The sequence below is a fragment of the Carassius gibelio genome, chromosome B9, assembly GCF_023724105.1.
Source record: "Carassius gibelio isolate Cgi1373 ecotype wild population from Czech Republic chromosome B9, carGib1.2-hapl.c, whole genome shotgun sequence".
Lineage (NCBI taxonomy): Eukaryota > Metazoa > Chordata > Actinopteri > Cypriniformes > Cyprinidae > Carassius > Carassius gibelio.
In genome coordinates this window covers 13633089-13659337 of record NC_068404.1, presented here as the reverse complement: position 1 = coordinate 13659337, position 26249 = coordinate 13633089, and the positions used below count along the sequence as shown (strand labels likewise).

The window sequence follows — 26249 nt, the reverse complement described above, 5'->3', positions numbered from 1 at the left end:
CGCACCAGGTAACATGAATGATGCGAAAAGCGCGACGCTGAGAATGGGAGATATTTGCCTCAATAAAAACATAACATGATTGAAGCAAAAAAACATCCTGCGAGTAATCTAGAGCGAGGGACGCGATGGGCATATTCGCTTCACATTAAAAATATTAAGCATACAAACAATATTAAGCAGCACAATATTTTCAACACTTATAATAAATCAGCATATTAGAATGCTTTCTGAAGGATCATGTGACACTGTAGACTAAAGAAATGGCTGCTGAGAACACAAATAAATTCTATATTAAATAAGGGGAACCTATCTATCTATCTATATTATTTTGAGCACAATGTAGCAAAGGACTGAATGCACAAACAGATTAATTACATGCAATTATATAAATCAAATTGCTGCATTACTGTAAGTAGATATTTATTCACTAATAGATCCATTCAGGTCTTTCCAGGCAGTTTGAGTGTGTCTGTTAGTTCAGCTGGATCCAGGTGTTGCACTAACTGCTTCACTGTTTAGTTTATCCAGAATTTTCTGGGTGTGTTTGTATGCACTTCATGTTGTATCTGTAACAGTACATGCTCGATAGGGCTCAGACGTGTGGTCATAAGAGCAGAAGGTGTCTCCACACCCCACTGTAAATCCATAAATTCCACAAACCACCACCACACCTCTCTGAAGAGCAAGTACACCAGAGCCCTTATGGCTTTGGATCCTTACTGTTGGAAAGAATTATTTATTTATAGAGACCAATTTAAAATAGACATCCCGTCAGCTAGTATTATCTTGTTAGCGTGCTTTAGGTTTTATTCATGTTGGGCGTGCTTCAAATTGTAAGACATTTTCAGTTCTAATAATCTGTTTAACTCATAATTTTCTGTAAAGAGTAAATCAAATTAAGAGTTTTTAAAAATTGTATTAAAAAATGAGGCCTTTTTAATGCTTTTGTGCAACGTATAGACCATTTCCTGGAACAGACCACCAGTAGTACTTCTGGTTAGTATGGCACAACCTCTTGGCCAACAGTGATCTTGGGTTTTAGTCTTGGCTTGGCAGGCCAAAAACTTTAACCACTGGGCTACTACCGCCCATGATGGTGCACAGAAAGAAATTGTTGCTCTTTAGAGGACTTAGGAGCCCTGGAGCTCCTAATTGTTCTAGTAAAGAAGGAGCTTTAAATAGGCTGTGATCTTTTTTAGCCTATGGTATACACACACACACACACACAGACATAGAGAGATATATAGATAGATGGGTGCATGTGTAATACAGGCTAAACATACTGCACTTATTTGATCAAAATACCATTAAAACAGTAACATTGTAAAATTGTATTCCTGTGATAGCAAAGCTGAATTTTCAGCAGCCATTTCCTCAGCCTTTAGTGTCAAATGATTCTCAGAAATCACTCTATTATGCTAATTTGGTGCTCAATAAACATTTCTTATTATTATCAATGTTGAACAATTGCTGCTTAATATTGTCTGTTGAAACACACACACACATATATATACTTTGCTAATATGTATACATATATATTTGTATATTTGTACTCTGAATGTCATTGGGTATTCTGCCAAAACTTATGACTGTATGATCCTTCATGGAAAAATAGCATATAATTATATGTTTGGGATAGTTTACCCAAAAACTTAAATTTGATGTTTATCTGCTTACCCCAGGGCATCCAAGATGTAGATTACTTTATCTTCAGTACAACACAAACTGAGATTTTTAACTGAAACTGTTGCAGTCAGTCAGTGTTATAATGTAAGTGGATGGGAATCCCGGCTAAAAATATATTGATGTGTAAAGACACAAAACGGTCAATCTGTGCAAGAAACTGAACGCTGTTTATATAGTTTTTCACCTCGAAATGTACAAAATGCACAAACTTTTCTGAGCACATTCTCAGCAGCAGGATGCATCTTCTTCTTCTTCTTGCTTTATGTCTAAGACTTATACGTGTATTATCGCCACCTATCTCTCAAGTGGGCCATTGACACTCCTAATTGAGATTGTAGATAGAGTCAGTGATCCATTTGAGAGGTATGTGGTGGTAATGCACTTATAAGTCTGCCATCCGCTGTAAAGCAAGAAGAAGAAGAAGCTTCACATGTCTGCAGCTTATAACGCGCTTAGGAGGACATGCTTAGGAGAGTTTGAACAGTTTGCAAATTGTGTAAATCAGATGTAAAAAAAAAAAAAAAAAAAAAAAAATACTGTTAAGTTTCTTGCACAGACCGATCGTTTTGTGTCTTTACACATCAATGTGTCGTTATGAGCCACAGGGTTTAATTTGGTTTTGCTTTGTGTATGTTTTTTTTTTTTTTTTTTTATTGTATGTTTTAGCAGTGAGTCCCATCCACTTAAATTATACGACTGACAGACTGCAACAGTTTCAGTTAAAAATCTCTGTTTGTGTTCTACTGCCTTGAGGGTAACATAACATTTAAATTTTTGGGTGAACTATCCCTTTAATCCTCATAACTCAATCTTATGAGTGTCATTGAATGGGTTTTCATTTTAAATGCAGGTGTGAGGGCTGCGGTGCCGTCTTCCATGCCGAGTGTCGGATGCGAGCCCAGCCGTGTCCACGATGCGTGCGCAGAGAACTGCACAAGAAGCCGGCATCATTCTGGAAGAGACACGGCCCTCAGGACAGCCCTGATGACGAGGTGCTGGACTGCTTTGAGCTGGACACCTGAGACGGTTTACGGAGAGCCGTGCCTGAGCACACTGCACTAATGAAGTCCATGTGCTGCTGTATCCACTAAGGACAAGATTCTGTGCTCCCTCAGTGGAAGTGCTCCATGAAAACCGAGGAACAGAGGCGTTTTTGTTTTTTTTACATTCTCTCTCACCTGAGAGGGATGGGCACAGAGACAATAATTCAGTTCCCGAAGAGCAGAGGCTTCATAATGATACCAATTTACCCTTCCCTTTCATCTACCAAATGACAGCCAGGGCCAACCGACAAATACAGGCAAAGTACGCTCACACACTTGCACATAAACACACTCCCACTGACAGATGTAAAATAATGCACTTTCTGGCAGACTCACAGTCCAAGAGCGATGATTCAAACCAATTTCTGGACACAAATAGAGCTTCTAATCCATTAATGGTTCAGTGAAAATGAGCGCTGCAAGATGGGAGTCTGGCCCCTCTGTTTGGTTTCCATCCACACTGTAGTTAACCTACTACGCCGAAGACCCTTGATTTGGAGCACATGAAGGCTGAAGATGAAGAACTATTTTTTTTTCCTGTTTCACATGTTTGCATTTTTGCACTTTACATTTATGATTTGTCCCTAAGTTAACATTTTTTATTATTATTACAAGATCATTGCACTTTCAGTCAGAGCATGTTGCCATATCCGTTTTTATCTCAATGCATTCAGCTTTGGTTTGCATTGTACTGTGAAGAAGGATTGGTGTCTCGTCCCGTCCAGCTGGAGTTGAAAAAGTTTGACTGTTTATCAACACTAAATGGCACTGCCTATACGCAGCTGAACCACGTTGTTCTTGCTAACCGCCTGCTCCATGATTACAAACTACCCTGGGCCACCAAACCCCGAAATTACAGTCTAGAGTTCCAGTGCTTTGTTTAGCATTCATTCGTCTTTTTAACAAGAAATGTAAAGCGAACCCGCCGTGGACAAGCTCATAATTCATGTCCATCTAACCTCTGCTTTGGATCCTTGGAGCCTCTCTGCGTTCATACTAAGTTTTCTTGCTTCTTGAAATTAGTATTGGCAATAAAGTCACTTCTTTTGCTGCCTTATTTGACTTCCCATTCTTTGGCCAGACCTGTCATTCTCCAGTTGGACAATATGTGCGAAATGCACAATAAGAAATACAAAAAAAGACTTTTTTTAATCTAGAAAAACCCTGCTGTATACGTAGCAAGCTGATTTGACATTTTAGGATGTTCACTGGAATCTATAATATCACTGTTATATCTAATTTCCCTGTTTTCTTTTGTTCTTCAGTTTTATTTAGTTTTATTCAATAACCATACAGAAGTAAATAGCAGTGTACATCTCTTCCTTGACATCTCACCAGCAAACAGAAGCTTCAGATATAAATCACATTCAACATTACTGATATAAAACACTTGCACATTCAAAAAACTGTTACATGTTATACTGGACTTGAAACGTTCTGGTTGTTTTGAGATTTAGTGGCCGACAGTGTCACTTATTGAACTCTTTGAGATGGTTCTAGGTCAACTTGCATATCATTTGCTTACCATGTTACATTTCGTTTAATGAGAAATTGTTTTAATTCCATTGAGCTTATGTTTTGCACCAAGAAGTTTACTTCTAAATGAGATTCAGCCTTAGTTTACATATGGTTGGTGTGTGATAGGACAGTGTAGATGGATGGATGATCGTGTTAGCTGTTCAGAATATTTTGTTGTATTTATTGAATCTGTGTCTTTTTGCCTGCCTTAAATGAAAAGCCAATGCATCGGCCCGTTGATGTTCTTTGATTAGCAAGCTATAGTCACTAAAAAAAGGTGTTTCAGTATTTATTAAACTAATCAGGATATCAGGCTATATAATATATCGTAATATAATCACTTAGTGTTTTCGTTTTCTGAAAGCGAAGACCTTTACTTATACCTTACTAAAAAAAAACAATAATAATCTCCCTAGAATCTGACGATCTCTTGTTTTCCCATAAGAGAACTCGTCGTTGTACTGTTTTAAGCTTGAAGTGAGCTAAATCCACCATGTTTTACATGAAACTATAAAATATAGTGGTGTGTTTGCAGTCGGTTTGCTTTGAAAGTTTGATGTATTGTTACGGTGCATTATTCGCACTGTTCTTTAAAATCAGGGATTCTTAACACACTGAATAATGGTCACGGAGAGACAAACAAAAAGGGAACTCAGTGGATGTACCTTTGTTCTTTCAGTACACCAAATCTGTCTTTTATTTTGTATGTGTTTTTCTCTGCCGTCACTTTGATCTCAGTTGTATATTTACATATGGGTTTTGTTTCAGAAGTATTTATTGTATTTATATTCTTCACTGTAATTTCTGTATCAGTTTCTGGATTTTCCCTGTGCTTTCCTGTATCCTGCAAACTCTTCATTACAGACAACCTCTTATGCAACTACAAATATTTGTGTTTCAGTACTGGTGCGGGTTCTTCTTTTCTTTTCTTTTTTTACCACTGTTGCCAATAAAGTCAATTGCTTAACACGTTCTGCGCTTTTCATGCTTCAACACCAATGCAGTCATCTGAATTGATTTTAGGATTTTGCAAAGTCATTTAAATTCTTAATAGATTATTTTCTTGGTCAGAATCCAAGGTGGCAGCAGTGGAACAAATGGCCGTTGCTGTGCTTGTGGTGTCCTTTTTTAGGTCCTGGTGCACCAGAGAGGGTCCAAGCACTGACTCATGAGCTAATCCCAAATTAAAAGCCACATGCTTGTATCTGGTTCTGTCTGGAGTTTTACCAATAACCATTGGACCTGTTAGAGACCACAGCATGAGGCTTCTAATTTTTTGCACAGTGGTACCGGCGTATAAACGTGGAATTCAGTCTAGTGATATCATGATTCTATTGAGAACAGTTACCATGGAGGTGTTTTCTTCATCTTCAAGGCATTTTAAATATTTGTTCAACCTATCCAGGGCTCAACAGTAAGGATGCTCCGCTGGCCCAGGGCCACTGGACTGGAAAAACACTGAAAAGGTCACATTCATTGAACTTAAACTTTGATGTTTTTTTTTTATATATGTTATACATCTTTTTTTTTTTTTTTGTGAATTATTTTTCTCTACATTTTGAAAGCTCTGCAGATTTTTCAGTTAATGATGTTTAGTTTGATAACATAAATGGGATTTGTTCAAATTGCAAAAATGACTTAAAGCATCAGTGAGAACGTCTTTAAACATTTTTAATAAAGAAAATAATGTAAAGAAAAAATTAAACTTTGAACGACCAATATAAATATAATATATTTATATATATATATATATATATATATATATATATATTGATAAAATAAAAACAATAATTTTGCGATTTAAAAATCAAAAATCCTCATTGTTGAGCCATGCTATATCTTGTTTTTTATTTGTTCTTTTGAAAAATACAGTTTTAAAGTTTTAAGCATATATATATATATATATATATATATATATATATATATATATATATATATATATATATATATATATATATATATATATATATATATATATTTATTTATTTATTTATTTATTACCGTAAAATCAGCCACAGAAGCTGGAATGGCATGAAAATCAAACAAAATATTCTTTTGAAAATGAAGATAAACTGTATTTGGACACTTCCCTCTTTTTATTCGTCTTTTGAATTAATATAAAAAGATTTTTACATTAATTAGATTTTTCAATATTCACCGTTTTTTCCAAGCTAAATATTTCACTACATATACATCCAACCATATGTATGTTCTCAGTGAACACCTGTGTGATTATTTTTAATTTCTCTTTTGGTCGCATATTTTATGTCTATACCATACACCTTCCATGTGAATGAAAAAAAAGGACCAATCTAGTTTAATATTTTTTCGCAAACTTCAGTGATGTCTCGCTTAAACGGGTTAAATGTCTGGCCACCCCAGACGCTTCCTCCCTGGTTTACTTTTTCAACACTTCCCTCGTGTTTTGTCCTCCTCCCCTGCTTTTTTTTTTCTTCTCTTGAAAGAGAACAGTAATTTGTCCTGGCCTTAGAGAGCTCTAAAGCCTTTCTCTGACAGAGAATAATCCACCAGGATCCAACCACTGCCGATGGGCCAGAACATGCCAAGTCTTCCCTCTTTTGTGTGTGTTTTTGTGTGAATGTGCTTGTTCACTAACTCTTAAAGCTGGTTTTCGAGCCCGGGCTTAAAAACGAGGCGTCCTGCTGATCCCAGACTCCATTACGGTCTTAATGTGTGACAGCTCAATACTAAAGATGCCTTTAAGATGGGTGTTTTCACACATATCAGGACTTGTCGCGTCCTTTTTGGAGCGGTGGAGATTTTTTTGTGTGTCAAGAGGATGTTTTTAGGGATATGCTGAGATTTTTTTTCACACACACTGAACAATAGGTGAATTATGGTGAAGTTGTAACTCAAAGAAAGAGAAACAACACTATAGATGCATTGCTTATTGCTTACCAAAGCAGAATTTTGATCAAATCTTTTTTCAGAAAATTAAAATTGAAAGCGTCCCAAGGAAAATATCTTCAGGACAAGCTGAACAGTCCATTCTTTTGTCCATCCATCATCCTCACAGTACGAGTCTCCCTTTACACCTAATATGAACTTGCTGAAGCGGTGGAAGCGTATATTTGGTAGCTTGGTGCTTACGAGGATAGCTGTTGTTTTAGCAGGACCGTGTGAATGTGTGTGTGAGCTGCTATGCACGGTCTGACTCATTTGCCTGTGATTTGTATTGAGGAGTGGGCAAATTGAACCTGAGTGTTGGTCGTGCTTAATTGTCGTCGCCAATTAGTGCATTGTTGAAAGCCACAATGGCTCCACTGTAGCGAGGGGAACGTTCTCCTTTGTGCTTCTCCAGTGGCCCACAGGCCAGTCAAGACTCATTTAGGACTCTGACAACAAGGGGCCAGAAATGCCATCAGAAAAAGACAACAAAAGGGCGGTTTAAGGAGAAAAAGACGACGGCAGAATGGAGGCATGAGGGGTGGAGACAACATGGGATGGAGCACCAGGGTCCAGTTTTCGTGAAAAGGGGGTTAGAATGTCTGATTCAACCCCCTGCTTCCCTAACGTCCACCTGCCGCAAAAACACACGATCAGCACCGAGTAATAACAAATCTCCACTTCAGATGTTTTTCTGGTTTTCTATGTTTGTATGCATCATGTTACACACACATTTTGTCCATAAATATCGATGTTTAACAATCGAGCAATAGTTTATACTTAATAGGATTTCTTTTTTTTTTTGTTATATATAAATGTACAAAGCAGTACATTGTGAGTGCATACAAATTATATGGACTTAAGCCACAAATGAAAATGTATCTTTTCATTAAATCAAATATCAAACACAGTCCATTTGTTTATTTAAAAATATATATTTTAAGTAGTGCTGTCAAAAATTAATTTTGATTAATCACATCCAAAATAAAAGTTTTTGTTTACAGAATGCATGTGTTTACTGTGTATTTTTATTTAGTATGTTTATATAAAGACACACACATACAGTATATATATATAGTATATATATAATATATATATATATATATATTATATATATATATATATATATATATGCATATATATGCATGTTTATTATATATACATAACAAATATACACCATACAAACACATATTCTGTAAAAAAAAAAAAAAAATATTATCATGATTTTCTGATTCTAAAATATAAAATTATGATATAAAAAGTATAAATTTTTTTGTAATTTTTTTTTTTTTTTTTTTAGTGCTGCAGTTTTACAATGGTACATTGGTACATAATCATGTTAAAAGAGCCTTTCCAATTCCATATACTATTGCTGTACTTCACCAAAATACAACAAAAGCACCCCATATCATCTCATCTTCTCGAGACAGAGACGGGAAAGCCAACGCAGATGATTAAAGGTCAATTTAGTGAGATTGCATCACATTGGCTTTGTGTATGAATTGTCCATCCACACACAGACATGGAGAGCCGATTATAAGATAAAAGCGTTTGCCCAAACACAGGTTCAGGCATGTAAAGAAAGAGAGGAGGGAGTGGAGAACTAAAAAAGAGGAAAAAAACAACCACCATGTGATATTTTCACGCCCAGGAGACATCACAAAATATAACAGACGCTTCAACGTCATTTGATGCTGACAGCGCTCTACACCTCTCCAAGCCTGACTAATCTAGAACACGACTGAGACTGATTTGAATCAGGTTATATTTCCTCACACAGGTCACTATTTCAACAGACTAGCTAAGTACTATGGATACAAGAACGCATACTAGCAATTTCCCTATTGCAAGGCCTTACATACCATAGACACAGTATACTGAAAGGAAGTCAGTTGGGGCTCGTGTGACTCCTTAAGGTGGGGTTTTGGAGTTAATGTGTGACAATGTGCCTAGGTAACCTATGAAACAGGTGCACAAATGGCTGGAAAGATTGATTCGGTTACCATAGCATTTAAGACACAATCAAACATCTCGAGCATTACAAGGAAAACAATGTAAGCAGCCATTTGTCTCAATGATCGATTACTAAGCAAGTCTGTGGCATGTAGAGTTCTGTTTACTCTCGTCTTCTCAGACTTTCAGTGAGCTGATGTCATCTAAGTGTTAATCGAGCATTAGAAATACCTGACGGAGCAGCCGGATTGGTCACTTGCACTTTTAAACACACACATATACTGGCACACACCCTGTGAGACCTTTGGACTTATAGAAAGCTGTGAGATTACAGAATACTGAATCAACAATGAGAGAGAGAGAGAGAGAGAGAGAGAGAGAGCCACCCTTCTGTGAAGAATTCCTAAACATGCTTCCTGTCTGAGTAAGTAACTGGTGGAGTTTGTAACAATCTGTCTTACTTTTCTCTGCATTTTTTGCAATGACTTTTAACTCGATGATTCCAAAATGATTTCTAGAGAATGTGATGCCATTTTCCCTCTGTTTACAGATAGTTAATCACATTAACTATGAATATGATCCCCTAACATCTGACAACTTGGGTGTCTTCATTTTTAATGGTATATCTATTACATTATCATTTAAAAACTAATAAGCATCTTTCTATGAAACATTTGGCTTAAACAAATGTTAGTGCTGTCTTTCTTTGAAATAAATGTCACTTGATATTTCTCTAATTCAATGCTATTTATAGATTTTTTTAATTAAGCTGACAATGGTATTTTTATTCTATTATAGTATTAATTGCTTTTATTTTTTAATTATTAGTTTTCATTTTCATTTTTTTTAATTGGTTTACATTATTAAATGGTTTGTCAGTTTTTATATTTCTATTTAACTTTATTTTTTATTTCTGTTTTAGTCATTTTAGTATATCAACTATTTCAGCATATTTAATTTTCAGGTTTTTCAAGTAATATTTTTATTTCTATAGTTAATTCTAACTATAGGTCTTTATATTTGTATACTTATATATTTATAAAGATAACAACAAGTGTTTAAATTATTCACAGAATCGTGGATCCAAAAATGACTCACTCAGATTCACAGCTGTAGGTTCAGTGCTTTACCACAAAACAGGACAAAAACAAACACCACCTTATTTGGACTCGTTTTATTTGGTTGATGATTCCAAACATCACAAAAATCCAAACAACCTCTGAACTCTGACCTAGAGATAGCATCCTAGTGCACACTAGCTGTTCGCAAACAGAGCATCAGTGTGTCAAGGTGCTCCTCTCCGCTGCTGTCTTTGTCTCGTCCAGGCGTGAGTGATTAAGCTTGCGTTAGGAGTCATTATCTGAGTGTTTGCACAACTCCGTCTGTCCTGAATGGGCCCAGTGGGTAAACACGAACGCAATACAGGATACACTTGCACAAGAAACTCAAGGTCTTTTCATAGTCAAGCACAAACACATCAACACAATCACCACTAATGCCCCCCCCCAACCCACCCAATAAAAAATCTCCACTGACTAATTTAAACATCCTCATTACAGTTAGATGAGTAACATGTGGCATCTTCGCAGTGATTTTTTTTTTATTAACTAACACAAAGTTTCATTTTGTTTATTTGTTAAGCTATTTACCAGTAAGTCTAATCAGGACTTAAATGATTGAAAGCTTAATTTCATACAATAATATGAATAATGGCACCTGTAATATGAAATATGAAATATAAATATATATATATATATATATATTAGTTTCATAGATAGATAGATAGATAGATAGATAGATAGATAGATAGATAGATAGATAGATAGATAGATAGATAGATAGATGGATGGGGCCATTTTTCCACACAGATGACTGTCAGTGGCCCCTGGTAAAAAAGGGGTTGGGGCCTGAAGTCGTGGGCGTGTCATTGCGGGTGGAGTATTTTCACTCCACTGAACCTCTACGGAGTGAGTAATTACTGGCTGCGCAGCCAACAGAGGGAACACACGCTCTGATACACAGAAACAAAATACGGTCTCGACAAACTAGTAGAAGAGTTTGGCGTGGAATTGTGCAGTTTATACCTGGTAAAGTGCTTGGAAGGACTCTAATGGACTGCTAGGAAACCCACTGAAGGAAATGGCAGGGAGCACCTGAAACCTGTTGCTCTGAGCACTAATGCGAAAGGTGACTTATTTTTGTTTTTATATTACCCACCATTATTATACTTTAAAAAACGAATACATTTTTGGACGCCAGGTATATTTCTCTTATTTTCTTCTCGATTTTTCGGCGTCTTTTTTGTTGTTGTTGTGAATCCGCCGGATTGCATTCATCGGATACATTCACCTGCCATGTGGAATTCAAAGCAGATCAGAAAGGAAACCGACGCTTAAAATGTTACTTTGCCACAATGTATCCGCGGGAAATGAACTTTCGACCTTAACACAGTTTACTCAGTGAATGATTGACCGTTTAGTCCACGGATGCGCGTGCTTTTCCATGGTACGTTCTGACGCTCTATTCTATGTTTATGATTTTCTGTAGAATTATTAAGCTATTGTTCGATTTAACTGTAGTTGTTCTTTTACTCTTTCAGCCCGTGTTTAGGATCATGGTCTGTATGAAATGCACTCACACAGTTGGAAGAAAGTGCGCTCGTGATCTGGAATGAAACTTCACTGTGATTTACAGCCTTGCGGACTGTGGACATGCTGCTGGAGCAATTAAGGTTTCCTTTTGGGATTTCTTCTTTCCGAAACGCAGCCATAAATTAAAAGAAAAAAGAAAAGAAAAAAAAAAGGAAGGAAGGGGAAAACCTGAGCTGAGAAAATACTCAAGAATTGAAATTCATAGTTTTCCAGTATGGGGAAACCTGCAGTTAAGTATCATTTCACCATGGAGACCTCAGGGATGCACCTGGTCGGATTTTGGCTTCACGTTCTGCTGCTGTTGCAACTGTCTCAGCTTGGCGATGCTGCCTCTAAGGATATAGTGTGCGAGCCCATCACTGTACCGATGTGCAAAGGGATTGGATACAATCACACCTACATGCCCAACCAGTTCAATCATGACACCCAGGATGAAGTTGGTCTGGAAGTGCACCAGTTTTGGCCACTTGTCCGTATCCGTTGCTCCCCGGACTTGCTTTTCTTCCTGTGCAGTATGTACACCCCAATATGTCTTCAGGACTACAAAAAGCCTCTGCCACCGTGCAGGTCTGTGTGCGAGAGGGCTAAGAGGGGTTGCTCCCCCCTCATGATCCAGTATGGGTTTGAGTGGCCGGAGCGGATGAGTTGCGAGCAGCTGCCTATGCTGGGTGACACCGATCGCCTTTGTATGGACAGGAACAGCAGTGAGACCACAACTCTATCGCCTCCTTTCCCCAAACCCACTCCCAAAGGAACACCAAGACATAGAGCCACTGCAAAATCTTCTCCACCGCAGAAGTGTGACCGTGAGTGTCATTGTCGGAACCCCTTAGTGGCAATTAAGCAGGACGCACATCCTCTTCATAACCGGGTACATACCAGCTCTCTACCCAATTGCGCTATGCCTTGCCACCAGCCCTACTTTTCACTGGATGAGCGTGCCTTCACAACCTTCTGGATTGGCCTTTGGTCGGTGCTGTGCTTCGTCTCAACACTCACCACAGTGGCCACTTTCCTCATAGACATGGAGCGTTTCAAATATCCAGAGCGGCCAATTATCTTCCTGGCTGCTTGTTATCTGTTTGTGTCGCTGGGGTACATCGTGAGACTGCTTGCGGGCCATGAGCGGGTGGCTTGCGAGGGCTCCGGCAACCAACAGCACATCCTCTATGACACCACGGGTCCAGCCCTTTGCACGCTGGTTTTCCTGCTCATATATTTTTTTGGAATGGCCAGCTCCATCTGGTGGGTGGTGCTATCATTCACCTGGTTCCTGGCGGCAGGAATGAAATGGGGGAACGAGGCCATCGCGGGTTACTCGCAGTACTTCCACCTTGCTGCTTGGCTCGTCCCTAGTGTCAAGTCCATCGCTGTCCTGGCCTTGAGTTCGGTGGATGGTGACCCCGTGGCTGGGATCTGTTATGTCGGCAACCAGAGTTTGGAGAGCCTACGTGGCTTCGTATTGGCACCACTGGTCGTCTACCTCTTCACTGGCTCCCTCTTCCTTCTGGCCGGATTCGTTTCACTCTTCCGGATCCGTAGTGTTATTAAACAGGGCGGCACGAAGACGGACAAGCTGGAGAAGTTAATGATCCGGATTGGGCTCTTCACCGTCCTTTACACCGTGCCTGCAACTATTGTGGTGGCTTGCCTGGTGTATGAGCAACATTACAGGCCAGGTTGGGAGCGGGCACTTGCCTGTTCTTGCCCATCCGAGCGCCAGCAGCTCGGCGTGGGGCCGGACTACGCTGTCTTCATGCTGAAATACTTCATGTGTCTTGTAGTAGGCATTACCTCAGGTGTTTGGATCTGGTCCGGCAAGACTCTGGAGTCCTGGAGACGCTTTGTGGCGCGGTACCTCCCCTGTAGGACACGGAAGCCACCTGTATCAGGTTCGTCCATGTACAGCGAGGCCAGCACCGCTCTCACAGCCCGAGCCGGAACGGCACCCACTGGGACCTATCACAAATCAGCACCTTCATCACATGTCTGAGCATTGGCCAGAAAGCCCTTGTCCTTTATAAACCCTACAGCTGTCAAATGAGTGACGCATGAAGTGTGCAGGTCATGACTCTGAATGAGCAGGTGTCTATTCGACCAACATCACTGGATACGATGGACGGAACGAATACATTATGAAGGATTTTAACAGACTAATGCTTGTTTCATTGTAGTCAAGCTCTTCTCATTCACTGGTCCAATTTGCAAAGCAATGAACATGTTGATACTTTGTGAGGAAAAGATTATCTCTACAATCGTAGCAAGCGTGGTAGCCATCTTCTATGTTTTTTAGATCGTGAATGATTGGAAAAAAGATCTCAGAAGGTTAATACTTGATATGAGTCAAGACAAAAGGGGTTGTGGAGAGATTTTATTTATTTGTGTATTCTTGTAAATAATGATATTCAAGAACTTTGTGGTCTCTCAGATTACAGTCGCTCTGCTGTGTTTGTGACTTTATCAGCATTTTACAGGATGTCAGTAGGATCATTTTAAATATGGTCTCCACGCTTCTAATTTACAAATTTGGACGTAGGATGTAAATGGGTGCTTCCATGCATTCTCTGTCACAAAGAACAACACTTTTTCAATTTATATCGTGCAAGTGGAGGTCTAGTAAAGAAGCCGTTCACATTCACTTAAAGTTGTTGCAGGCATTTCTGCACAGGTTAATGCTGACCGAATGTTCTTCAGTGTCCCTCAACAACCACTTAACAGCTTGTGTGATTCAAAGCTGTCTCTCCACTGATAATAGATCGTGTTTAAGCATCTATTGGGCAGTGATAGGCATCTGAATGTACCATCAATAGAGTTGTTGGAAGAATCTGTAGGTCTATGGTGTGAGCTCGACTCCCCTCTTGTGGTCAGTGTCCAACTTTTATGAGGTTCAGGTGTTAACCAGCAGCCTAGGATTGTTGAGTAGAAGGCCAAATATGAACTGGTTTCAAAATAGTGGAAAAACATCATTTCTTTTGGTTTGTTCATTTCCCTGTAAAGCCTCATTATCCAGTCTTTGGTTGTTTTGTCATTTCACCTTATTTGTGTTTTGAATCAGAAAACCAGTGTTGGGTATGCACTTTTAGCAGACAGAATCTGTAAACACTTTTTTTTTTTGTAGATCTGTGTGAAATCTTTCAGTGGAGCATTAAGCTATAAGTGTAAGCATTTTTTGGCTACTTTTTACTCTCCGAGTTGTAGAAATAACTTTTCCTGTCTCATGCCTCATGATTTTGCTGCATGTCTGGTTGTGTGTACATACTCGTTTGGCTTTATTGATATGTAAATCTTGTAGAAGACGTGTCCTATTAAGAGTCCAGACTGCAACTCTGTATATATGTTTTGTAAAAGATATGAAATACAGTGCTTCAATTTTAAAGAGATTCTTAGATATTTATAAAAAGTGTATTTTACATGTTTCTTTTGTTTCTCTTATTGGTAGAGAATAAAAGTGAGGAGCAATTTTTGAACTGGCAAGTCAAACGTTTGGTCCATCATTAATTGTGCTTTTATTTATTCTGCTGCTCTGGAAAGAAAGAGAAAGAGAGAAAAAAACTGCTCACCCCACTGATCTAAAAAACAAATCCAAAAAATGTTTAATTTTTTACCTTTGTATTGTTTCGTTAGTAGACTGCTACCAATTTCAGATTTTGTAACCGGCACTTTATTCATATTTTCATATACATTGTTAGAACCATATTTGTTTTAAACAAAGTTAATTAGCCCTAATCGTGAAAGAAAGATGTAAGTGTTAAAATCCCTGGATTCATTTTTCAGTGTAATCTGACAAAAACACAAAAAAAAACAACCATTTTGACAGCTGACCTTGTAAAACATTCTTCAAACATAAATTCAGACGTGTTACATGATTAGTGTTTATTTAAAATACTCCATCTGCAAATGATTTCAATTAAAAACTGACAGTTCACAGCTAGAAGCCTACATAGTAAGCAAGAAAAAAAACAAAAGAAACCATTTAGTCTGTTTTTGTCTCAATGTTGTTCGGCATCGGTTGGGTAAGGTGTAGGATCTTTCAACCGACGGAACATCGCCAAAGGCGGAGGAAAAGAACACGTTTTTTCCATTGATCTTCATCTGGGAGTGGCCACGGTTCCCAGAAAAAATCTCTAAGAAAGAACGGCATGGGATCTGCGGATGCCCACTAGGTTGTCTGCGCTGAATGATCTCCTCATGGCCACTCTGCTCAGATCCTTGTACTTATCCTCACATAGTCTTGATATAGCCTTTAAAAGAAAGAAATTAAATGAGAATTTTTGCAAATAAATTGACCCATAAGAAAAAGAAGCATGGCTTTACATTAAAAAAATGATGGTCTGCTGCCCACCTCTAATTTCTGCGCTCGTTCGTTGCTCAATGGCTCCAAAGGAAAGCTCAGGTTATTGTCGTCTGCTAAAGAGCGCAGGTCAAAGTAATACTTGGCGTAGACGCTGGCTGGCACATTGATGTTAAACTGTAGCAGCTCCAGAAAGTGCCTTTCCATCTCATTCCTGAATAAATGAATTGTGTCACTACTGTTATTAATTCAAAACACCCTTGCTGAATATAATTGTGTGTGTGTGTGAGTGATACATACACATACATATATGTTAATGTTGTTTTTCCCACTACTTTATTACAATGGTAATATTTAAAATCTTTTAAACTCCCAAACCATCCTAGAGATTCTCTGCTGCGTCTGACAACAGGTACGGAGACTGTCACCGTGTCACCTGACTGTTTTGGGAAAAGCAGACATTAGGTGGAGGTTGGTATGGGTGGTGGGGGGGAGGGAGGTGGTTCAGTCGCTAGGGGCAACAAATGGAGTGGGCGAGAGCCTGGACCATTCTAGAGGAGTCTGAGAGCACTTGAAGCCCGCCAGCCCAGAGGCTCACAAAGACAGCTTCAATGAAAGGGATGAAAATAGAGCGAAGGGGCAGAGAGGAGAGAAGAGGGACATGGCCTTTAACATACACAATCAGGTAGAACAGACACGTACACACACAAACCCTGTCTGTGTCATTTATATGGATATTGAGACACGAGAACAAACAAAAAAACAAGGTTTTGAAGTGTATGGCTTCATTTTTTTGAAAATCGTGCCATATGTTCTATGGGATATCTGAGGTTGTGAGGTCTGTAGGAGACTGGAATGAGTTGGCAGGGGAGTGAAGTGACACGCAGTACTGTCTCCTGACTGCAGCACATATTGGATTTTGGATGGTGTGTTGATGTATCACATCAAGAGGTTTTGTTCTAGATTATTTCGGCTGTAACTTTTCAGCAGAACGGCCAGTGACTAGATCATCTCACTCACATGTCCTCAACAGTGATGTCTTTGAGGATCTGACAGTAGTCGACGTTCCACACGGCCTGATCGTCCCAGACTTTCGAGGCCAGTAGGATGGCTCCCAGAACAACCCTCTTCCAGTTAGATGGGCAAATGTCCAGCTCGGCATACGTCAACAGCCTCTCCAAATATACCTGCAGCAAAGACCGTTGTTTTCAAAAGATGCTTCTTACAAAGGCCACTTGCGATAAACAATAGATATCTATTATCATGTGCAAATAAGAATTAAGAAAATCTTTTTAATTACATTTGGTTCAATAGCATAAGCTGATGCAATACTTAAGAAATAACAATTGCTAATACTTTTACAGCGTCTATTAATTTCAGGAAGAAAAACAGAATGAGTTTATAATAATATTAATAAATAGAACTTTTCAGCATCACATGATCTGTCAGAAATCATTCTAATATGCTGGTTTGGAACGAAGGTAAAAAATAAATAAATAAATAAAAGAAAACCTACTGAGCCCAAACTCTTGAATGATAGCGTGTATAAACTCATATAATGTTGTTTAATGAACATTAGTTCATGTATCAGAAATGAATCTGAATAAACAATGAACAAAATAATATTTCTAAACTAGCATTAACCTTTATTAATAAATGCTGTAAAAACAGTTTTGTTGTTTGTTCATGATTCCTAATAACTAATTATAACAACTAAACCTTACTGTACAAAGTTTTATCACAATATTTGATTGTAAATAATCGGTTGTTTTGTGGTTGTGGACACCGGTTAAACAAACACATGAAGATCCATTCTCTGGTGCTCTACTGTCCTCTAGTGGACATCAGGAAACTGTACCTCAGCACCTCCATCAAAAACCAAAGCCACTGCTGTCTGCTATTGTACAGAATAAACAGAAAGTGGACCAGACCAGTAAGAAAGGCTGCTATTCTCTTACCAGAGTAACGATTGCACACTCGGCTGTGAGCTGTGCAGCGCTGAACAGTGTCCGGACGAATCGATAGATGAGTTTGTGTTCGGGGTCTGTGCGGGAGTAATCATCAGGAACCTGCTCCCTCTGTCAAAGGAAGCATTCATACACATCATATACTAATATGTTCAATTAATATTTTCATAATCATAAGTGTTATGTTCATTAGTAATGTCAGTATGATACCAAGAGATCTTCGGCCTTCTACTATAACAAAGAGTCCCTGTTATTTGTGGCGAGTGGGAGAACATAAGCTAACTATATGGGCTAGGATCGAGAATAATAACTGACTTCCCACAGAGTGTATGTTATATGTCAAGTCCCAAATAACAAACTGAAAAGAACTGACTGTTCACAAATGCTTTTCCAAAAATCCATTTCAAATGGATTTTAAACCACATATGAATCAGATCAAATGTACAAATGGGATTGCATAACATTTTTGCTACTCAGACTAAACAGCTAAACGGATTTAATGCACACACACACAGACACACACACACAAAATAGATATTGCAGCCTGTCTGAACAAAACCAAATAGTGACTATAAAATGTGCAGTTGTCTGACAGCTGCAGATGTTACTGAAAAAAAGAAAAAGAAGGGGTTAACTTACAGATAAGGGGTGCATTTTCTCATCAAAGATGTCCAATGACCTATCGGAATCCCTGAAAAAAAAAAAAAAAAAAAATTATCCCAGAACACTTTTTATATGCAAAACCTTTTCAAAATGTAGGTCAAATGATGCTTGTGGAAAAGAACCTAATAAAACGTACCTGTTTTTAATGTGATAATATATTGCTAATGTGACACTGGAAACAGAGAGCAGAAAGGTGGTCAACATAAAAAACAAAGCAAAATAAAACAACCAACAGCCCTCCAATTATTTTTACATGCATTCAATGCTATGCACTCAATAATGTGTATATATTTTACTATAAAAAGTACTGTAGAAAGAGTTTTAAAGAAGTATAAAATAACAATGAACTTCACTGACCATTTGATTGTGCTTTTCAGGTTGGGCTGACTGACTGTACTGTCATCAATGAATATCGTAGAGCAGGAGCTGTACTTCTTTGAAAGCAGACCAGGTGAGACCTTCAGAAAGGACCAACTTTTAATACGCTTGCAGAAAGACTTTCATTATAACCAAGCACAACCTCAAAACGAACTCCAAAACACATTCACTCACGTGGTTTATGTGATTGCTTTTCCTCCTGTCCCGTACTGAAAAGAAAGGCAGGGGTTTTGTCGTTAAACATTTCTTCATCAAATATCGTCAAGCTGTGGCCATTTACCAAAGTGTCTTTCCAGCTATTAACAGTATGGGTTAGGACACTCGTTAATATGCAGCTACTAACAAAGAAGTAAAATGAAATGATAAACTCATTAGATGAGTGAGCAATTTTTGGAAACACTCACCATCTGTCTGTGACTTGCTAAGGAAGATCGTGCTGGCACGGGCATGATCTGATGGGTTGGACTCTAAAGCCAAATCTAGAAGACAGATAATCAGTCAGTCAATCAACAACATAAGGCCATAATTACAAACAACAGGCAAATAAACATCCAAGAACTGGTGGTATGGTCGGGGGAGAAAACACTCCGACATATAGTGCGCCATTGCGCTATAGGCATCCAGAGTTCAAATCCCTTCCCGATCCCACTTCACTCCCTGTCCCTTCTACACTGTCCTATACTAAAAAAGTCACACACACACACACACAAAAAGGCAAAAATAAATACAAAATTAAATAAAAAAAAGAATGGGTGGTATGTACTTAAGTGTTAACATTTCACATATTTTACATACACAATACCATTTGCAGTTTTCAAAAGTTTTGGGTTAATACATTTTTACAGTTCATGTGTCTAATGTCTTTTTTGCTCAACAAGATTGCATTTATTTGATCACAAATACAGTAAAAACAGTATAATTATAAAATGTTATTATATATTTTTTTAAATGTTTATTCCTATGATGAAAAAGCTGAATTTTTTGCAACATGATCCTTCAGAAATTTGATATGCTGATTTGTGGCTCAATAAATATTTCTTATTATCAATTTTAAAAACAAAACAAAAAAATAACAAAACTCATTTGATGTAGAAACGTTTTAAAATGTGTTTACGTTCACTTTAATGCATCCGTAGTGTACTTCTATAGCATAATATTACATTTTTCCTGTTCATTATATTTCCCCAATAACAAGGCAAAGCCAAGAATAAATGTAAAAAAAAAAAAAAAAAATTATCTAGAAGTGCACCAGTGGTGACATACATAATCCTTCAGCTGTCCAACAGAATAAATATTCATCTTTCTACAGAAACAACCCCCCGACAAGGGAGATAAGGTGGTATGTGGTCCTGCTCTGAGCGCTCAAACTGATTGGCAGGGGCATGCTGCTACCCGCTCTGGCCACAGGAGTGAGAGGAGTGGGGGCACAATAAGCCTATTGTATGGGCACTGCAACAGAACAACGCGAGCTCACATCCTGAGCTCCTCCCACACCGCCATGTGCCACAGGAGCCATGCCAACGGATAAAAACGGACCTTACTACACATTACTGAATCCACTAGGAGATGAGTTTGAAAACGGTTTTAAGTCTACAGCTATAAAATGTACAAATATCCTACCCCAAGTGTTGTTCAGAACATAAGTATTGAGTATATTGCCCAGGCCAATTCACTGAAAGGTGTCTACATCAGCCAATGAAGAGACATTCTTCTGGAATTACATGGAGACAGGGTCAAAAGATTTGTGCCAGTGCTGCTAAGTTGTACAGTAAACACACTCCAAGGAGATGTTTGGACAGCTGCAACCATGTCATGGGAGCTACAAAACTGGCAGGAGGTGTAGTGCAGGTGCCGGACAGAAGAATTCTTGAGGAAGTACAGGGTACCCAGCTTTGGATGATTTTACTTTACAGTCTTTGGCCGTAAATGTACAAGCGATCACAAGGCAAATCCCGATGCATGTAGCATTCATAGCATTACCAAAGAGTCACTGTGCCCACGAGTACGCATTGGCATTTTTTTTTCTGGCTGCTTTGAAACAACAGCAGTAAAAGTTAGTTAAATAGTAAAGTTTTTAAAGAAAGTTTATAGCTAGTTAAATTAATAACAATCTGATTCTGTTTAATGGGGAAGATATCTATCAAAATGTCACTCGTAGACCCTGTTCTTGCTGCAGTTCACCTTCATGTTAAAATATAGTCAGTGCAAATTGCAGATAATTTCTAAGAGACTAAATTTAAGTACATCCATACATGTACTCTAATAAATGAAAACCTCAGAGCCTGGCAGTACCAGTCTTTATATCTTTCTTCAACACAAAAATTCACAGTCATTTCCTACCCAAGGATACCAATGGCATGGCAAAGTGAGAATGACAAGTCCAAATTAATTGGGCAAACCTGAAGACTTATTTCTCAACTGAACTCTTGTTGGAACTGAGGCCCAGATTCCTTCCCCTGAGATTGATGGACATGGGTGAGAGAGAATGCTGACCAATAGGGAGGTGCAGGAACGCCTAGTGACAAAGCAGCTTTAGTCCAAGGGTGGCAAACTACAGCCAATTATACGTTCGCTAACTCAGTGAAAAAACAAAAAGCCAATGTCACACTGCTGGTAAATACAAATGCGTTATTTCTTAGTGGATTGCACATAAAGATTAGATAAAAATCTTGAGGCCGTGCGTTATAGTGAATTTTACTCCACCTGACTTAGTGCTTAAGAACACTCCTTCACTGTGGTAAAAGCCCCGTGATGACCTCCCATGAATTATTGCTTTAAAGGATTAGTTCAATAAAAACTAACAGTTCTGTCGTCATTTACTCGTTCTCATGCTGCTCCAAACCTGTGTGACTTCTGTGGGAATGGAATACAGAAAGAAAGATCAGTCACTCTCTCGGTTTTGTATTTTTTTTTTTTTTTGAACTCTCTCTTTAGCATACATAACGGTTAAAATTTGGCTGTTCTAAGAATATTTAATGCTCACTGAGGCTGTTTTCTGTTAATATATTTTATTCTCAATGTTGAAAACAGTTGTGCTGCTTAATATTTTTGTAGAAACAGTGATACAACAATGTTTGAAATATAATTTTTGTAGTCATCCTTACTGTCGCTATATCAATTTAATATATTCTTGCTGAAAGCAAGTATTAATTTCCTTCCACATTAAAAAATTTGCGTTTACACAGCCAAAAGTTTTTAAAAATATGCGTTTTCAGTCCCCAAAATGCCATTGTCGTGTAAATTAACAGACAAAACGCATAAAAAGTTTCCCATTTTTGGCAGAAAACATTGTCGTGTAAACGGCCACCGAGATTCATTCATTCCATACATCTCTAGAGCTCATGTACTCAACTGACACTCCCATTCCCCACCATCAAAGTCAAAAATAACCCCTGGGGGAAGGGATGCCGTCCTCACTGAGGAGAGTAACACACTTGTAGTGTGGCAGTGTGGCATAGCACAGGGATTCCCAACAAGGGGTGTGTGTACCTAACAGATAGATTTTGTTTTACTTAAAGAAAATTCACAACTTGATTTTCAGTGCTACCAGTCCTAAATTAAATCAATATCATATCAGCAATGCTTGTCTTTCTTACACTTCACCCCTCTTCTGTTTTGGTGTTGATTATGGAGAAAGATTGGGAAACACTGGCATAAAAAAAAACATAGAAGTGATTCTGTACGTATTGAGACAGTTCAATACAGGAAACCTAAGTTTATCCAAACTTAACCTCTAAGCACCAAAAGGGAACAAAACATGCCTCATGGAGATTCCCAAAGAGAGAGTGAGATAAGGAGAGAATGCAGCTGTCCCAGGATCTACATCACTGGGATGCCAGGAATTCTACACATTGTTGATCGTCTCTGCAAGTTAAACTTAGAATCGTTTTATTATTCTCTGGTCCAACATTATTCCAAATTAACCATGACCTGGAATGTCCCAATCATAAAGGATTAACCGCAGCCGCAGTAGTGGAGTTTACACTGCTGTTATATGTGCTTCAAGCTAAAGATGAAGACATGTTTCTCTAAATACAGCACTGGGAGTTACTTGTGTGTGTGTGTGTGTATGCATCTCCACTGACGGTAAAATAGCTCAGGCTAAATAAACAGCAGTAAAGACTACAAACAATCCCAAGAGGCATCATCACACACATCTCAAATACTAACTAATATCTCCATAAACCTTGTTTCTTTCAATAACGTTAATAGGTTTAGCTAATTAGTAAAATCTTCAGTTATTTAGACCGAAAATGTCATAGGCCACCCATTTTCAGAGCAAACCAATGGCACTTAATAAAGTGTTCAGCTCTTAAAAGAAACCCGACCCGTGCGACGAGGAGGTCAAGGCATCGGATCACAGCAGTAAAGTTCCTCAAGAAGCTTTGCCACACAAATGAGGAAACACAGTATAGTAAAAAACAGGACGGAATAGAATAGAATTTTTTGGTGACCGTTGCTGTCATGGAATAACACTTGCAGGATTTAAAACCTACAACATTTTGGTTAAAGTTTTAGATTTAGCTCACAAATCTGTTTCTAGATTACCCCAGAACAGCACATTTTGGATACTAGTCGGACACATCCAGTTCAGACTCACACTTTGAAACTATTTCTAATAAACAGACAATATAAATCAGGTTAATGTGTGGAAACATCTAAAATGTGCAATTGAGAATCACTTTTGGTTTTGTTAGTTGAAGTCCACCTCAAAAGTTAATTTCCAACACATGTCTGTATCATTATCAAGTACACATTAAGAACTTGATGAGGTAGTTCAGGTGTGCTTGAACAGGGTTAGTCCAGAAGGTTGATCTCCATCAGCAGGACTGAGCAACCATGGTCTCCTGCTAGAACTTACCATCGGGGACCTCTCGGTCACTGATGTGCTGCAAGTATGGACCGGTGTCATCACTCAGGTCTGTGTTGATCTGATAGTCCTCCAGACGCTCCACCTGACGGGGTAGTTTGGGGCTCCCATTGGGAGACACGCAACAGGATGCTGTATTTCCCATGATGATACACAGTAGATGCTCTACCTGCTCAGGTGGTTAGTCTAAGCTGCTTCTGTCATCAAATGAGAATCAGTGGATCCAATGAATGAACTCAAGCTAAATGAAGGGGCATGAAGGGCTGCAATAAACACATAGAGTCAGCATTTACTGCTGTCTTGCTGTTTCAGACTCAAGAGATATTATACTACCTGTGCCAGTCATATAACGGGACAGTGCAACAGAAGACCTAAGGATTTAGCACCCGAGCAATCAATACAACCGGATATAAGACACGTGACTGACAACATATCACTAGATAATATCAGTGTGAGATAATTTAATACTGAGGTATTCTTTTAAATTAGCCGCACATGCTAACTGCTAACGGCTACTATTGATTCATTGTGAATAAGCGTGTTATTAGCCGCCGTGCTAACTGAGAAAAACCATCCCTCTGATTCTGTTTTGAATGTCCGAATGTGTCCAAAATTAAGCCGGTTTGGAGTTTCAAATCGGGAACAGATGAAATAGCCCCTGAAGAACAGACTTCCAAGCATTTATCCGTCATGTATATGGCAGATCTCTGTGTTGGCTGAAACTCTGGATCCAATAATCACTCAAATCCTCAGGCCTTCGGGCCCGCAGCGAGAGAGAATGAAGCTTTTAACGCAGCAGATGAATAAAGTCCTGCCCGTTTACACGAGCCTAATTCAAGCCCCGGGTTTGTTTTTATTTATTAGATTTTGTCCAGCGAGTCTCGTCGGAGAGTCCCCCGACCCCCTGTTCTCCCCTCCTCCTCGCCGGCCAGTGCAGCAGCGATCTGCTTCGAGTGACGCCGGTGAGGGCCCGCCCATTTTCGACATTCCATCAATTACGATTGGATGAGAGACCAAAACAAAATAAATATATATTCAACGATTGGTAATTATAACTGTCAATCACGCCGGCAAGGCACATATTAAAACACCGCCCATTTACACACCTCTTTGTGAATAGAATGAAATGGAATACTAGCGTACTGCATAATCCATTTTTTTACGCCTAACCCTTATTTTGTTCTCTCTCTCTCTCTCTCTCTCTCTCTCTCTCTCTCTCTCTCTCTCTCTCTCTCTCTCTCTCTCTCTCTCTCTCTTTCTTTCTTTCTTTCACACACTCATAGTTTATAGTTTATTAACCTCTTCACAACTTATGAAAATTTGACACCATCCAAACACAAATGCACATTGGAGCGTTTGCCAGATATTTTTCGCCAATATCAGATGTATATTGTATAGTATAGTATTCTGATTTGCTGCTCAAAACTGTTTATTTTTATCATGTTGAAAAGAGCAGAGTATAATTTTTCTGGTTTCTTTGATGAACAGAAGGTTCTGAAGAATAGCATTTACCTGAAATACTTTTGATAATTTTAAAGCATCCTTGCTACATAAAAGTTATATATATATATATATATATATATATATATATATATATATATGTACACACAAACCCAATTCCAATGTATTGTGTTCACAACAATCTTTTCTGGAAATATTCCTGAGCCCATGTTGTGTTTTCCATAAACGTAGCATTACTGTATGTGATGCAGTGCTGTCTGGGCCTGGAGATCATGGGCATCCAGTATGGTTTTCTGGCCTTGACCCTTACGCACAGAGATTGTTCCAGATTCTCTGAATCTATGGATGATATTTTGCACTGTAGATGATGATAACTTCAAACTTTTTGCAATTGTTATCTTAGAAACTCCTTTCTGATATTGCTCCACTATTTCTCGCCGTAGCATTTGGGTATTGGTGATCATCTGCCCATCTTGACTTCTGAGAGACACCGCCACTCTGAAAGGCTCTTTTTATACCCAATCTTGTTGCCAATTGACCTAATAGGTTGCAATAATAGGTTGTTCCGTATATGTACATTTACCTTTTCCGGCCTCTTATTGCTACCTGTCCCAACTTTTTTGGAATGTGTAGCTCTCATGAAATCCAAAATGAGCCAATATTTGGCATGACACTTCAAAATGTCTCACTTTCAACAATTTATATGTCATCTATATTCTATTGTGAATAAAATATAAGTTTATGAGATTTGTAAATTGTTCCATTCCTTTTTGTAGTGTCCCAAATTCTTTGGAATCAGGTTTGTGTGTGTGTGTGTGTGTGTATATATATTATTGTCTAAGAATAATCTTGGCATCTAAG

At 38.5% G+C, this 26249-nt stretch overlaps 3 protein-coding genes across 6 annotated transcripts in view; 2 read left to right on the top strand and 1 right to left on the bottom strand.

The window, feature by feature from the left end:
* plekhm3 (pleckstrin homology domain containing, family M, member 3) overlaps positions 1-5216 on the top strand; it is a 47586-nt gene extending 42370 nt beyond the window's left edge. For all 3 annotated transcript variants that reach the window (XM_052565908.1, XM_052565910.1, XM_052565909.1), the window contains one exon: positions 2537-5216. In XM_052565908.1, the coding sequence (XP_052421868.1) occupies positions 2537-2708 (172 nt within the window). In that variant the 3' untranslated portion in view covers positions 2709-5216. The remainder of the gene's footprint in view (positions 1-2536) is intronic.
* Positions 5217-11043: 5827 nt separating this feature from the next.
* Positions 11044-15238, top strand: LOC127965138 (frizzled-5). Of its 2 annotated transcripts, XM_052565739.1 has the most exons (3): positions 11044-11294; positions 11480-11612; positions 11707-15238. In XM_052565739.1, the coding sequence occupies exon 3, from the start codon at positions 11973-11975 to the stop codon at positions 13749-13751; it is 1779 nt and encodes a 592-aa protein (XP_052421699.1). In that variant the 5' UTR covers positions 11044-11294; positions 11480-11612; positions 11707-11972; the 3' UTR covers positions 13752-15238. The 2 variants fall into 2 exon arrangements, with proteins under 2 accessions (XP_052421699.1, XP_052421700.1); XM_052565740.1 differs by lacking the exon at positions 11480-11612.
* A 158-nt stretch (positions 15239-15396) lies between these two features.
* Positions 15397-24900, bottom strand: LOC127965140 (cyclin-Y-like protein 1). Its single transcript, XM_052565741.1, has 10 exons — positions 23919-24900; positions 19462-19536; positions 19232-19266; positions 19037-19137; positions 18816-18851; positions 18656-18707; positions 18008-18127; positions 17070-17236; positions 16101-16263; positions 15397-15999 (listed from the first exon to the last, which is right to left on the bottom strand). Exons 1-10 carry the CDS (start codon positions 24070-24072, stop codon positions 15883-15885), a joined length of 1020 nt encoding a protein of 339 aa, XP_052421701.1. The 5' UTR covers positions 24073-24900; the 3' UTR covers positions 15397-15882.
* Between the last annotated feature and the right edge of the window lie 1349 nt (positions 24901-26249).

Bases quoted from the DNA above. Each gene is read 5' to 3' on its own strand.
- LOC127965140 (XM_052565741.1), bottom strand. From the start codon at position 24,072: ATGGGAAATACAGCATCCTGTTGCGTGTCTCCCAATGGGAGCCCCAAA. The intron at 19,267-19,461 runs GTGAGTGTTTCC...CTTTCTTTTCAG, and splicing joins TAGCAAGTCACAGACAGATG to TACGGGACAGGAGGAAAAGC. The intron at 18,708-18,815 runs GTACGTTTTATT...TTTTTTTTTCAG, and splicing joins TATTATCACATTAAAAACAG to GGATTCCGATAGGTCATTGG.
- LOC127965138 (XM_052565740.1), top strand. From the start codon at position 11,973: ATGGGGAAACCTGCAGTTAAGTATCATTTCACCATGGAGACCTCAGGG.